Source organism: Pongo abelii, chromosome 10, assembly GCF_028885655.2.
Source record: "Pongo abelii isolate AG06213 chromosome 10, NHGRI_mPonAbe1-v2.0_pri, whole genome shotgun sequence".
In the NCBI taxonomy this organism is placed as follows: domain Eukaryota; kingdom Metazoa; phylum Chordata; class Mammalia; order Primates; family Hominidae; genus Pongo; species Pongo abelii.
Window position 1 is genome coordinate 105,463,678 of NC_071995.2, and position 13,544 is coordinate 105,477,221.

Here is a 13,544-nt window from a genome sequence, read left to right on the forward strand (position 1 = left end):
CTTATATTAAAACTTATGAGGGAGATGGAAGTATTCTATATACAGGCTCAAGGTCACATAGCTAAGAAATGGCAGACCTGGTCTTCAGATTCCATATCCAGGGATCTTTTTGCAGGGCTATGTTGCCTTTACCCTGTCTCTTCTGTGTTTTTGAGCACAGAAAAAGTTTCTCTTTCAGAAGTGGTATACTACGGTTATTCCTCAATGTCCAAAGGGGATTGCTTCCAGGATCTCCTGTGGATACCAGAATCTGTGGCTACCAAAATCTTCGAATGCTTTAGTCCCTGATAGAAAACACCATAGTATTTGCATATAATCTGGGCACACCCTCCATTTTTTTGAGTTGGAGTTTTGCTCTTGTTGCCCAGGCTGGAGCGCAATGGCGCGATCTCGGCTCATCACAACCTCTACCTCCTGGGTTCGAATGATTCTTCTGCTTCAGCCTCCTGAGAAGCTGGGATTACAGGCATGCATCACCATGCCCGGCTAATTTTATATCTTTAGTAGAAACAGGGTTTCACCATGTTGGTCAGGCTGGTCTCAAATTCCCGACCTCAGGTGATCTGCCCGCCTCGGCCTCCCAAAGTGCTGGGATTACAGGCGTGAGCCACTGAGCCTGGCTGGGCATATCCTCCCATATACATTTTTTTTTTTTTTTTTGAGACAGAGTCTCATTCTGCTGCCCAGGCTGGAGTGCAGTGGCTTGATGTTGGCTAACTGCAGCCTCCGCCTCCCAAGTTCAAGCGATTCTCCTGCCTCAGCTTCCCGAGTAGCTGGGACTACAGATGTGTGCCACCATGCCTGGCTAATTTTTGTATATTTAGTGGAGACAGGATTTCACCATGTTGGCCGGGCTGGTTGTGAACTCCTGACCTCAAGTGATCCTCTCACCTGGGCCTCCCAAAGTGCTGGGATTACAGGCGTGAGCCACTGTGCCTGGCCTCTCCTATATACTTTAAATAATCTCTAGATTACTTATAATACGTAATATAATGTGAATGGTATACAAATAGTTGTACTGTATTATTTAGGGAATAATGCCAAGAAAAAAAAAAAAAGCCTGCACTTGTTCAACACAGACACACACACAAAAAATTTTTTTTTTCCAGATATCTTCAAGCCATTGTTGGTTGAATCCACAGACACAGAATCCTTTGGCTACTGTTGGGTCCTAATCACCTCCACTTTAGTTATAGAATGAACTGTTAATTTGGGGAAGTATGTATCATTCCAGTCTAGACTGTTCAAGCTCTTGCTCCCCCACGGGCCTGTTCTTTTTTTTTTTTTTTTTTTTTTTGTAGAGATGGGGGTTTCACCATGTTGCCTAGGCTGGTCTTGAACTTCTGGGCCTCAGCCTCCCAAAGTGCTGAGATTACAGGCATGAGGCACAGTGCCCAGTCCTCAGGACTTCTCTAGTAACAGATTTAGTAGAGAGATTAGTTGCCATCATTATCATGATTATCAACAACAAACTGTGACTAAGGGCCCTGAGGTATGGAGTAGTATCATGATTCTTTACATCACAGGATATTTATGTTAGAGGAGCCTCAAAGATAATAGGGCCCAACCCCCTCGTTTAATAGATGACTCATCAACTATGATGATAACCAGAGAGGTGGCTTGGTGGCCCTGCAGGCCACCTGGACGTATGACTACCCCATACATAGCAAATTCCAGCAGGATTCCAGTTTTGAAGTTTGGCAAGTTTTTGGCCAAATGAAAGGTATTTAAGATACAGACAGATAGGTAGGTCTCTAGTAGTAGTCCTCTTAGGAGAAGAAAACAAGACTGCTGGCAGTGAGGTCTTCATTCATGTGCTAGAAGAACCTGATTCATAGAAACCTAATATTGGGACAGTTCTATAAATATAGCCTCTACATTTGAATAGAATATGTAAATATCCAGGACCATGTAAGAGGACTTTTTGTTTTCTACTTTGGAAGTTGGGCTCTGACTCTTTGAGTTCACTCTGTGGGTTCTTGCAGAGAAGCATGTTTAGTGGGCTGTTCCTTTGTTATACTTTGTTCTTATGTCCAGATTATGTTATATAATCTGTTTCTGATTTTTAGTTGTAGAAGCAATCTGTGTTCATGAAACAGCACAACATACACCACCCAGTTAGGTTTATTCCCTTGGAGTAGTGCTGTTTGAGTGTATCTTTAGAAAGCTATGAAATTACTCCTAGCTCTCTAATAGGTCAATATTTGGCCAGACACCACACCATAGGTTATTCAACAATAACAGTAGTGGCCATTGAACACTACTGTGTGCAAGGTGCCATGCTTATAAAAATAAGGAAAATCTGATAGGTAGTAAAGTTGAAAACTTGACCAAGTTTACACTTTTAGTAAGCAGTAAGACTGGACTCAAACTCAAGGTTGTCTGACTCCCAATCCTGAGCTTTTTAGAGCTTATTCATGGGATATGAAACCTGCAGTGAGAGTCCTCATAATAGTCTGGTGTGACACTGAGCTGTTAGCTTGCTTGGTCTCTAAAATGAACAATGGTTTCACTCTTTTTTTTTTGAAATGGGGTTTTATCGTGTTGCTCAGGCTGGTCTCAACTGGTCTCAAGCCATCTGTCCATCTCGGCCCCCCAAAGTGTTAGGATTACAGGTGTGAGCCACCATGCCCGGCCAGTTTAACTCTTTATATTTGATTTTTTGCTCCTGTTTCTCTGGAAATTAAGCATGTAAAGAAGGTGAGATGGCTGACTGTTGGTGAACAGTTCTAGAAATACATGTACAGCTGGAAATGCTTGTTCTCTTTTTCCCCATTTCAGCCTTAGAAAGGGGAGAGAATAAAGATAGGGGTACTGAATAAGTTAAATATGATCTAAGTTGGATAAAAGAACCCAGGTTTATAGAAGCCAACATCTGTTGGATCCAAACAGTCTTAGAGGTTTGAGCTTCTGAATAGATTGGCGCATTCCAGATTCAATTTGTAGTGCCTCACAGACCATTATATTTTCTAATTAAGAGCAACAGAATAATTAGAGCTTGGTACTATTCTGAATTCCCACCTTAAAAGATTAATTCTACAGAAGAACTGTTTAAAAGACACTTATAACTTACTGAGTGTCTTTCCAAAAGACAATTTATTTTTCTTTCCCCTTACCATTAATGCCAAAAAAAAGTTTAGAAGAAACATTATATTAACAAGTAGGTACATTTATTCCAGATAATTTATGGAATTAGTATTTTACATATAATGGCAAAAAAAATAGGCTTTCTTGGTTTCTTAGTGCAATTATTTTCATTTGTATTGAACCTTTATGGAGCTTTAGTTTACAACTTTAACCTGATATCTGGCACTTTTAAGTCTAATGTTAATTTTTACTAAACCTCAGGTCTATGCATTTCTAAGTATAGCCCTCAGATTTACAATCTTTCTTTCCTCTCCTCCTTTCTTTTTCTTGTTCTTTATTCATTATCCATTTAAAAATTTTTTTTATTATGAAAACAATATACCAACAATGAGTCTTCTTTTTAAAAAATTGCTACATAATATTTTGTCAGGTGAATATGCTATGTATAATAGAATATTGTCACATGCATAACATTCCGTCAGTCTCCTGTTGGTTATTCCAGTTCTCGCTTTTTTTCCTCCACTGTATTGGATGACACTGCAGTGATACACATATAATTATTCTCTCCTTCTAGATCAGTAGGAGTTCTGGGTCAAAGAATATGAATATTTTTATGGCTTCTAATATGTGTTGTTGCCAAATCACTTTCTCTTTTAAGGTTTATGTCAGTTTATACTGCCACCAGGAGTATCATGCCTGGATTATTGATGTCCATTCCTCACAGGGCATTATGTCCTTAGTCTTGCTTTCCTTTAATCTAGCCTGTGAGCTACTGCCCAAAATGTTCTACCAGAATGCTGGTCACACCTCCGTCATAGTCTTCCCCTGGTTGCCTGTCACCCATTTGCCAATTCAGGTGTAAATTTTAAAATCCATGCCCTTACCACCTGACTTCATTCCTTTTAATTGTTTTGCATCTATATTCGAGGCAGCCTCCCTCCCTCAAATGGCCACTGTCTCCTACCTCTGAGTCTTCCCTCTGATCATTTCTTACATTCAGAACTTCTTTTCTGCCAACATTTCTCTATCTTCTTTAATTTAAAAAATTGCTGCTTCTACAAAGATGTCAACACAGAACCACCTGTGATGATGATATCTTTAGTACTCAGTGTACTTCACTCCTGGTGGGTTGCCAGTAAATATTTGTCAGTGTGGCTAATGAGAGAAAGAAAAAAGAAAAAGTGGAGAGATTTTTGGTGGAGATTTTTGTTTTTTAATAGAAAGGCTTAGAATTCTTAAGAGTACTTGGTTTTCCTGAATAAAACTTCAGAGGAGAATGAGGAATTCTGTGCTCTATTTTTGGGGTACCATTGTTCTTTCTGTGATCATGGGCAAGCCAACTTATTCTGTCTTCTATTCTCTACTTCAGCTACAGAGTAGAAAATATAGTATTGCCAATCATTGCAGAAGAGTCATGACACTCTCTGCCTTTCCAGTTATTTTTTCCTCATAATCATTGGCATCATCATCATTATATCCCTAATATTTACTGAGTATTGCTACTTGCCAGCACTGAGATTGTGCTTTATATACATGCCTTAGCTTTTTTTTTAAACTGTCACAATCTCTCTGTGAACTAGGTACACCCTGTTTTCAGATGAGAAGCTCAGTTCCAGAGAGTTTACTTGCTCAAGGTCACAGCTAGTAAGTGGTGGAGCCACCATGATTTAAACTCTTATTCTTATTGAATTACTTTTCTAAAATATCAAACCATCAAGTCTTCCCTATCCACAATTCTCTGATGATTTCTTATTGCATATGGAAAAGAAAGTGTAAACTCAGCAACATTGGAAGGCCCTTCCAAATCACTGTCCAGTCTACTTTTCCATTCTCATCTTCCTCCATGTCCCACCCCAAACATATGTCCTGTGTTCCAGTCTCACAAAGTTGCTTATTTCACAAATATATCGTGTAGTTTCACACATTCGAGCCTTTGTTTTTGTTCCTGGAATGCATTCCATTTGCCTCTGGCAAACTCCTGTTTATCCCTTAAGATCCAGCACAAATGCTCTGTATTCTGTGAAAGCCATTCCTGATTTTCCTGGGCAGTTAGTGGCTTGGTTTGCTGTGCTCCTTTGTATATATATCTGCTGTAGTCTTTTCACACTGCTTTATAACTATTTGTTTACATGCCTGTCTCCCTTACTTTAATAAGAATATTGAGATATGGGAAGGCAACATTTTTTACAGGGACATTATTTTAGATGCTATTAAACGTAGCCAAAATTAAAAAATACATGTATTTAAAATGACATTGTTTCCCTTTTTTCCCCCCTCAGCATAGGGCTACTTTCAAATTTGAATCAACAGATGAAGATAAAAGAAAGGTAAGCCTTGGTGTTACTCTGTGAATGTTTATGTGTGTGTGTGTGTGTTGCATTCGTGGACTTTCTAAGCAGTGGTCATGTTTTCATTTGATGGTTATTGATTGGTTTCTTGTTTCCCTTCATGTTTTTTAGGCACCCTGAGAAGAAAGGTTAGGTTAGGTTTAGTTTGGGTTACATGTAACTTTTTCCTCCTTTGTCCTCGCAGGACTCTTAACACTTGTATAAATCAGGGGAGTGGGAGGGAGTCAGAGGAGTCTCTCCCCAGATCTACTTACTCCCAAAGACTGACTGTTTAGTGGCAAGACTCCAGGTTGCCCAAAATCCATTGCTAATATTGTAAAACTTAGCTTGAGACAAGGTCTTGCTCTATCACCCAGGTTGGAGTGCAATGGCTCACAGTAACCCCAGACTCCTGGGCTCAGGCAGTCCTCCTGCCTCAGCCTCCCAGTAGCTAGAGCTACAGGCACACACCAGCATGCCCATTTTTAAATTTGTTTGTAGAGACAGGGTCTCATCATGTTGCCCATGCTGGTCTCTTGAACTTCTGGCCTTAAGTGATCCTCCTGCCTTAACCTCCCAAAGTGCTGGGATTACAGGTATGAGCTACCATGCCTGGCCCTGCCTTTGTGTCTTGCTGTACTCCGTACATCTATCCCTGGCCATACAAATGCCAGAACCAAACATGAGAGTATGACTGAATCAGTGTAAATCTATCACTGCTGCTAGAAAAATAGCTTAAATCCAGTATATTGCTAGTAGTGGGTTGACAGTGCCTTGAAATCATTCCTCCATTCACATGTATCCCCATACTTAATATCAGTGTCCTGCTCATTTTACCTTTTCAGATTTCTTCCATCCATTTTCTCCTTAACCTCTGCTCTAATTCAGGCCTACATCTGATTACTGCATCAGTTTCCTGACTGTTCTTTCATTTTCCAGTTACATGCTTTTCTAGTAGACTGGCATCCATAAATCCAAAATAGCAATCTGACCATGTCATCCTTAGCCTTAAAACCCTTCATCTATCCCTTCATTGACTTTCTTTACCTACAGAATAAACTTCAAGCTTCTTAACATGACATGCTGGGTGCTCAGTGATCTGATATATGCCTACTTTCGCAGCTTATTTCTTTTGTCTCCCTTGTATTTTGTGTTTTAGAAATAGAAAATGTTTCCAGTTATGCACACGTCCACATCCCTTCTGTTTCTTGCTTACTACTCTTGCAATATATTGTTTTCTACCTAGAATGCTCTCTCCCTCTTGTACACCTCTTCTTTTTCTCACCTGGTGAATCCCTACTCACCTCAGGGGCACCTCCTTCAGCAAGCCTCCTCTGACATTCCAGTTAAGGTGAAGTACCTCTTCAATATTCTCATAATACTCTATATAAATCTCTAAATTAATATTTATGCCTTGTTTCTTAATTATATATCTGTTGATGTTAGACACTGGTATCTTTATACACTTGACATTTGGAGTGTCCAGCACATATAGGCACTCAAAAAGTATTTATTGGATGAGTGACCATGGAATATAAATTTTGTAGATTAAAGGTTTAACTCTGACTTTCTTTTGAATTTCTACAATGTAACCCAGACTAGAATACCTTTTAGAACAGGGATTCTCAACTAGGAATATGCTCTTTGGAGAGCTTTTTCAAAATAGCCCTGCTCAGGCCCAACCTCTTATCTACTGAGTGAGAATTTGGGAGGTGAGCTCCAGGCATGTGCATTCTGTGTGTCTCTCTCTCTGCGTGTATGTGTGTGTGTGTGTGTGTGTATGTGTATAAAGTATATAAATTATTTAGAGACAGAAACTTGTTTCGTTGCCCATGCTGGAGTGCAGTGGCGTGATCATAGTCCCCTGTAGTACTCCTGGGCTTAAGTGATCCTCCTGCCGTAGGCTCCTGAGCAGCTAGGAATACAGGTATGTGCCACCATGCCCAGCAAATTTTTAAATGTTTTGTAGAGACGGGCTCTCACTCTGTTGCTCAGGCTGGCCTCAAGGGATCTTCCCTCTTTGACCTCCTACAGCCCTAGGATCACAGGTGTGAACCACCACGTTCGGCCCAATGTGTATTATTATTATTTTTTTTTTGAGATGCAGTCTTGCTGTTTTGCCCAGTCTGGAGTGCAGTGGCGCGATCTCAGCTCACTGCAAGCTCCGCCTCCCGGGTTCATGCCATTCTCCTGCCTCAGCCTCCCAAGTAGCTGGGACTACAGGCGCCTACCACCATGCCCAGCTAATTTTTAGTATTTTTAGTAGAGATGGGGTTTCACCGTGTTAGCCAGGATGGTCTCAATCTCCTGAGCTCGTGATCCGCCCGTCTCGGCCTCCCAAAGTGCTGGGATTACAGGCATGAGCCACTGCGCCCGGCCCCAAAGTGTATTTTTGTAGATGGTCTTCAGGAAATAAATACTCATATATCTGATGGGAGTGCAAAATGGCACAATCCCTATGGGGAAGAAACTGGCAGTGTCTATCAAAATTACAGATACGTTTTACTCTTTCACCAAGAAGTGTCTCTTTTAGAAATCTATTCTGCAGATAGATTGAACCCCAAGTAAGCGAAGTTATTCACTAAAACATTGTACATAATAGCAAAAGACTGGAAACAAGTGTCCAGCATTTAAGGAGTGTTTGAAGAAACTATGGCTCATTTACATTATGGAATATTATGATGTAGTAAAAAGAGATTCGCTGTATGTGCTAATGAGAGAGTGAAAAAAAAAAAGCAAGGTGTTAAAAAGAACATGTTGTTTGACAAACTCATGATAACTAGTCAGGCTAGGAAGCCAGCTGCTATTTATTTAATTTCATTGGAAGATCCATACTATATCCATAGATTCATGGTGCCTTAGAAATCTGACATTAGAGTCTTTGGTAGTGCTTTTACTGGTAAAAATAAGCATATTAAGACAGAGTCTCCTACCCCATATAAATTTCAGGTGAAAGGGAGAAATTTCTTACACAGTTATTAATAAAATGTGTTTATTTCCAATAGGATAGTAGAAAAAACTAACATTTTCAAAGTACTGTCTTTTTCTGAGTTTTAGATTTCTGGAGAGAGTAACTACTGTATAGTGCTTATTACCAGTTATAGTGTATAGGTTTCTGCTTCCTGGGAGGTCTGTTATAAACAAATGTCATTAGGGGCCTAGCCAGGTAATCTTCATTAATGGGGAAAACATTGGCAAACAAATCCATTTCTGTGAAGTCTCCAGGGGTTAAAACCATTTGTGACTCTTTCATGCCTAAGGCTCTTTTTAGACTTAGACATCAGAACCATTGGACAGCTCAGAAGGATCTATATCTTAATAAGCTTTTCAAGTTCTTAATGGAGAGACATATAGAATATAGGCATTTCTGTACCTTAAGCCTACTCAGAAAATAAAAGGAACTCACATTACTGCCCAATTCGTTTGCTCCCTATATTTGTTTTCGCACTGCTGATAAAGACATACCTGAGACTGGGAAGAAAAAGAGGTTTAATTGGACTTAGAATTGCACGTGGCTAGGGAGGCCTCAGAATCATGGTGGGAGGTGAAAGGCACTGCTTGCATGGCGGTGGCAAGAGAGAAAAATGAGGAAGATGCAAAAGTGGAAACCCCTGATAAGCCCATCAGATCTTGTGAGACTTATTCACTACCAAGAGAACAGTATGGGGGAAACTGCCCCATGATTCAAATTATCTCCCACCATGCTCCTCCCACAGTATGTGGGAATTATGGGAGTACAATTCAAGATGAGGTTTGGGTGAGGACACAGAGCCAAACCATATCATTCTGCCTCTGGCCCCTCCAAATCTCATGTTCTCACAGTTCAAAACCAATTATGCCTTTCCAACAGTCCCCCAAAGTCTTAACTCATTTCAGCGTTAACCCAAAAGTCCACAGTCCAAAGTCTCATCTGAGACAAGGCAAGTCCCGTCCACCTATGAGCCTGTAAAATCAAAAGCAAGCTAGTTACTTCCTAGATACAATGGGGGTACAGGCATTGGGTAGATACAGCCATTCCAAATGGGAGAAATTGACCAAAACAGAGGGGTTACAGGGCCCATGCAAGTCTGAAATCCAGCAGGGCAGTAAAATTTTAAAGTTCCAAAATGATCTCCTTTGACTTCATGTCTCACATCTAGGTCACGGTGATTCAAGAGGTAGGTTCCCATAGTCTTGGGCAGCTCCGCGCCTGTGGCTTTGCAGGGTATAGCTCCACACCTGGCTGCTTTCACAGGCTGGTGTTCAGTGTCTGTGGCTCTTCCAGGCGCAGGGTGCAAGCTGTCAGTGATCTACCATTCTGGGGTCTGGAGGATGGTGGCCCTCTTCTCACAGCTCTACTACACAGTGCTCCAGTAGGGACTCTGTGTGGGGGCTCTGAAGCCACATTTCCCTTCTGCACTGCCCTAGCAGAGGTTCTCCATGAGGGCCCCACCCCTGCAGCAAACTTTTGCCTAGGCATCCAGGCCTTTCTGTACATCTTCTGAAATATAGGTGGAGGTTCCCAAACCTCAATTCTTGACTTCTGTGCACCCGCAGGCTCAACACCACATGGAAGCTGCCAAGGTTTAGGGCTTGCACTCCCTGAAACCATGGGCTGAGCTGTCCCTTGGGCCCTTTTAGCAATGGCTGGAGCATCTGGGACTCAGGGCACCAAGTCCCTAGGCTGCACACAGCCAGGGACACTAGGCCCGGCCCACTAAACCATTTTTCCCTCCTAGGCTTCCGGGTCTGTAATGGGAGGGGCTGCATTAAGACCTATGACATGCACTGGAGACATTTTCCCCATTTTCTTGGGGATTAACATTTGGCTCCTCATTACTTTCACAATTTCTGCAGCCAGCTTGAATTTCTCCTCAGAAAATGGGTTTTTCTTATCTACTGCATTGTCAAGCTGCAAAGTTTCTGAATTTTTATGCTCTGTTTCCCTTTTAAAGTGAAATGCTTTTAACAGCACCCAAGTCACCTCTTGAATGTGTTGCTGCTTAGAAATTTCTTCTGCCAGATATCCTAAATCATCTCTCTCAAGTTCAAAGTTCCACAGATCTCTAGGGCAGGGGCAAAATGCCACCAGTCCTTTGCTCCACTTCCAACAAGTTTCTCATCTCCATCTGAGACTACCTCATCCTGGACCTTATTGTTCTTATCACTATCAGCATTTTTGTCAAAGCCATTCAACAAGTCTCTAGGAGGTTCCAAACTTTCCCACATTGTCCTGTCTTCCGAGCCCTCCAAACTGTTCCAACCTCTGCGTGATACCTAGTTCCAAAGTTGCTTCCACATTTTTGGGTATCTTTTCAGCAACACCCCACTCTACTGGTACCAACTTAACATATTAGTCCATGTTCACACTGCTAATAAAGACATACCCGAGACTGGGAAGAAAAAGCAGTTTAATTGGACTTAAAATTCCACATGGCTGGGGAGGCCTCAAAATTATGGTGGGAGGCGAAAGGTACTTCTTACATGGTGGCAAGAGAGAATGAGATAAACCCATCAGCTTTCATGAGACTAATTCATTACCACAAGAACAGTATGGGGGAAACTGCCCCCATGATTCAAATTATCTCTCAGCAGGTGCCTCCCACAACATGTGGGAATTATGGGAGTACAATTCAAGATGAGATTTGGGTGGGGACACAGCCAAACCATATCACTCCCCTAGTTCTCTTTCCTAAATGTGTTTTTGGAGCTCTATGCCAGCAACTACTTAGTAACAGCGGGACATTTTTTGGTACACTACATTGCTATCTCTTTGAAAAACACTACCCCCTCTTATATGAAAAATCTTTGCGACAACTTAGAAGTAAGTGTAAGGGAACAGTGCCCTTCAAAAAAAAAAACTTGATTATACTGTGCTTTTTAGGAGATAATTATAAATTAATGATCCTTAGACCTAATTCCTGACACTTATATAGTGTTTTGCAGTTTTAACAAAGATTTGCTTCTTACCGGTAGTGCTGTAAGTATGGTAAGACTATCACCATTCCTATCTTATGAATAAGGAAACTGAGGCTCATGTGAATGACAGCTTGGTAACACTCACACTAGTTAGTGGTTCAACCTCACATAGACAGCAGATTATCTATTATGTGCAGCTCCTTCACTGCTCACTGCTCCATAGCTCCCTCTTATTACCACTGAGGTATATTTCAGAAGGCTTGAAATTATGATCCAGTACCTTGTTTTCTCTCATTTTATACCTTGAGAAGCCATTTAGGTAACTAGACTTAAGTTGGAAGATAGCAAAGGAAATTAGCAACTAGAAGTGCTTAAATTTTTGTAGAGAAGTAAAGTCAGATACAACGGCTAATGTTTGTGCATATAATGCAAATAGTTCCAGGTGCATGTGGAGCATTGTATACTTAGATATAAGCACCTGTGTTTATTGAAGGATTTGCTTTATATTCTGTACCTAAATTGGTAGGCTGTGATTATCTACCAGCACATAAACAAATATGTCATGGAAATATGTAGGATTGGGGGGAGGATATAATGAATAATCTGAAAATTCACATGTTGAGGAAATGAAAGCTCTTAAACAAAAAGCTTTAAAACAAAACTGACCCCAAAACCAATAAAGAGTACTAATTGCAATAAGTTTTGAAAGAGACATATCATAAAATGATTAAAAGATTTCCAGCTCTTTCACATATAAGAATACAACCTTATCAAATGTGGAAAATTTCAGTTGTCTGAGATAAATCTTTGTGTATATAGTAATTTTCCTCAAAAGAGTGAAGTTAAAAGTAGCCAAATATCAAGCATATTTTATTACCTTCAAATTCACACAGCCCATATTTCTGTGAAGCCATAAGGTAGTTGTCAAGTTGAGATTGCAAGCTCTTTGAGGACAAGAACTCTAGCTTACTTTATATTTTCAGCAAAATACGCACCTGTAATAAATGCTTGTTAACTGAATGAAAAGAACTTTGTGAGTGAGTGGAGGCCAGAATTCTTGTGACTTGTACATATTGTTTGGTTTTGTGTTCTATATTATTTTAGCTATAAAGTAGAATCCCAAGCACAGCTCATGTTGTTCACTGAAAAAGCAGGATACAGTGCAAAAGTATGCATACAGTATGATCACAGACACATAAAACTGATAAAAACCATACAAAGAAAAAATGATGACAAGGAGATAAATGGCAGCCACCTGAATAGTTATTACTGTGGATATTTTTCTTTTCTGTTTTTTAAACTGTTCTTTTATATTACAATAGATTATAATGATATAAGCATAGGTTCATTATAAATTATAACATGTTACAATATACTGTTACAATAGTGTGATTGGAGTTATAAGCGAAGGACTAATACTTCTTTTTTCAAATCATGTATTTTCTTTAAAATTGGCCTTCTTGATTACATATTCCTTTTGGGAGAGCATAAAAAACTCTTACTCAGTTTGGGGCAGTATTATCGGCACAGCCAGTTTATGGAGTGAAATATGTATAAACACAAAAGTTCGTTCTGCCATTTCAAATACTTTTTTCTTTTTTTCCCCCAGACACAAATGTATTTAGCATATTAGAGATCTCTGTAATCCACAAATATTTTTTCAGTAAATCCTGTATTCCTGGCCTTGTGTTAGGCCTTGGCTCCTAAGTTGGCTTTTTGTCCATGGTGTTTGGTTTGGCACTTTCTCAATTATAGATGCATGCTGAGGCTTGCCATTGTGGACTATAGAAAATGAATGGGTAAATTTCTATATTAGATTCCCCCAAGGAATATGTGCCAAAATAGAATCATTAATCCTAGACTGTGAATCCATGCTTTGGAATAGCTTGAGGAATGGATGCTTGTTCTAAAAGCCCTTTGTCCTTATTTTGGTCATTTGAAATTGTCACACTCCAGTTTTTACTACAACAAAATAAGCTTTGTATGCTTTGCAAATTTGACTCAAAATTTATTTGGTGTCTTTGCTTGAGGGAATGTTTTGATACATAGTGCAAGTACAGTTCTCACTTAGAAACCAGTAATTTTCAACATCTTCATCTCTTTAAAATAATTGCACGCAATACCAAAAGTACATCTAAACCTTTTACTTTTTAAAGTTCCTGTCCAGCTGGAATCTGACACAAGACTTGACTTAGGTCTGAGTTGTATCATAGGGCAGGATGAATGCCTCAC

General features: G+C 40.1%; 1 protein-coding gene across 13 annotated transcripts in view; it reads left to right on the forward strand.

Moving 5' to 3' along the window:
- The window catches only part of RIC8B (RIC8 guanine nucleotide exchange factor B), a 112,620-nt gene that overhangs the window by 4,203 nt on the left and 94,873 nt on the right, over positions 1-13,544 (forward strand). For 11 of the 13 annotated variants that reach the window (XR_008512114.2, XR_008512115.2, XR_008512118.2 and 8 more), the window contains exon 2: positions 5,367-5,414. The exons of the other annotated variants lie outside the window; for them this stretch is intronic. Coding sequence is in view for 5 of the 11 variants with exons in the window: in XM_009248184.4 (XP_009246459.2) it covers positions 5,367-5,414 (48 nt within the window). In the remaining 6 variants the exon portion in view is untranslated. The remainder of the gene's footprint in view (positions 1-5,366; positions 5,415-13,544) is intronic. 13 annotated transcript variants of the gene reach the window in all.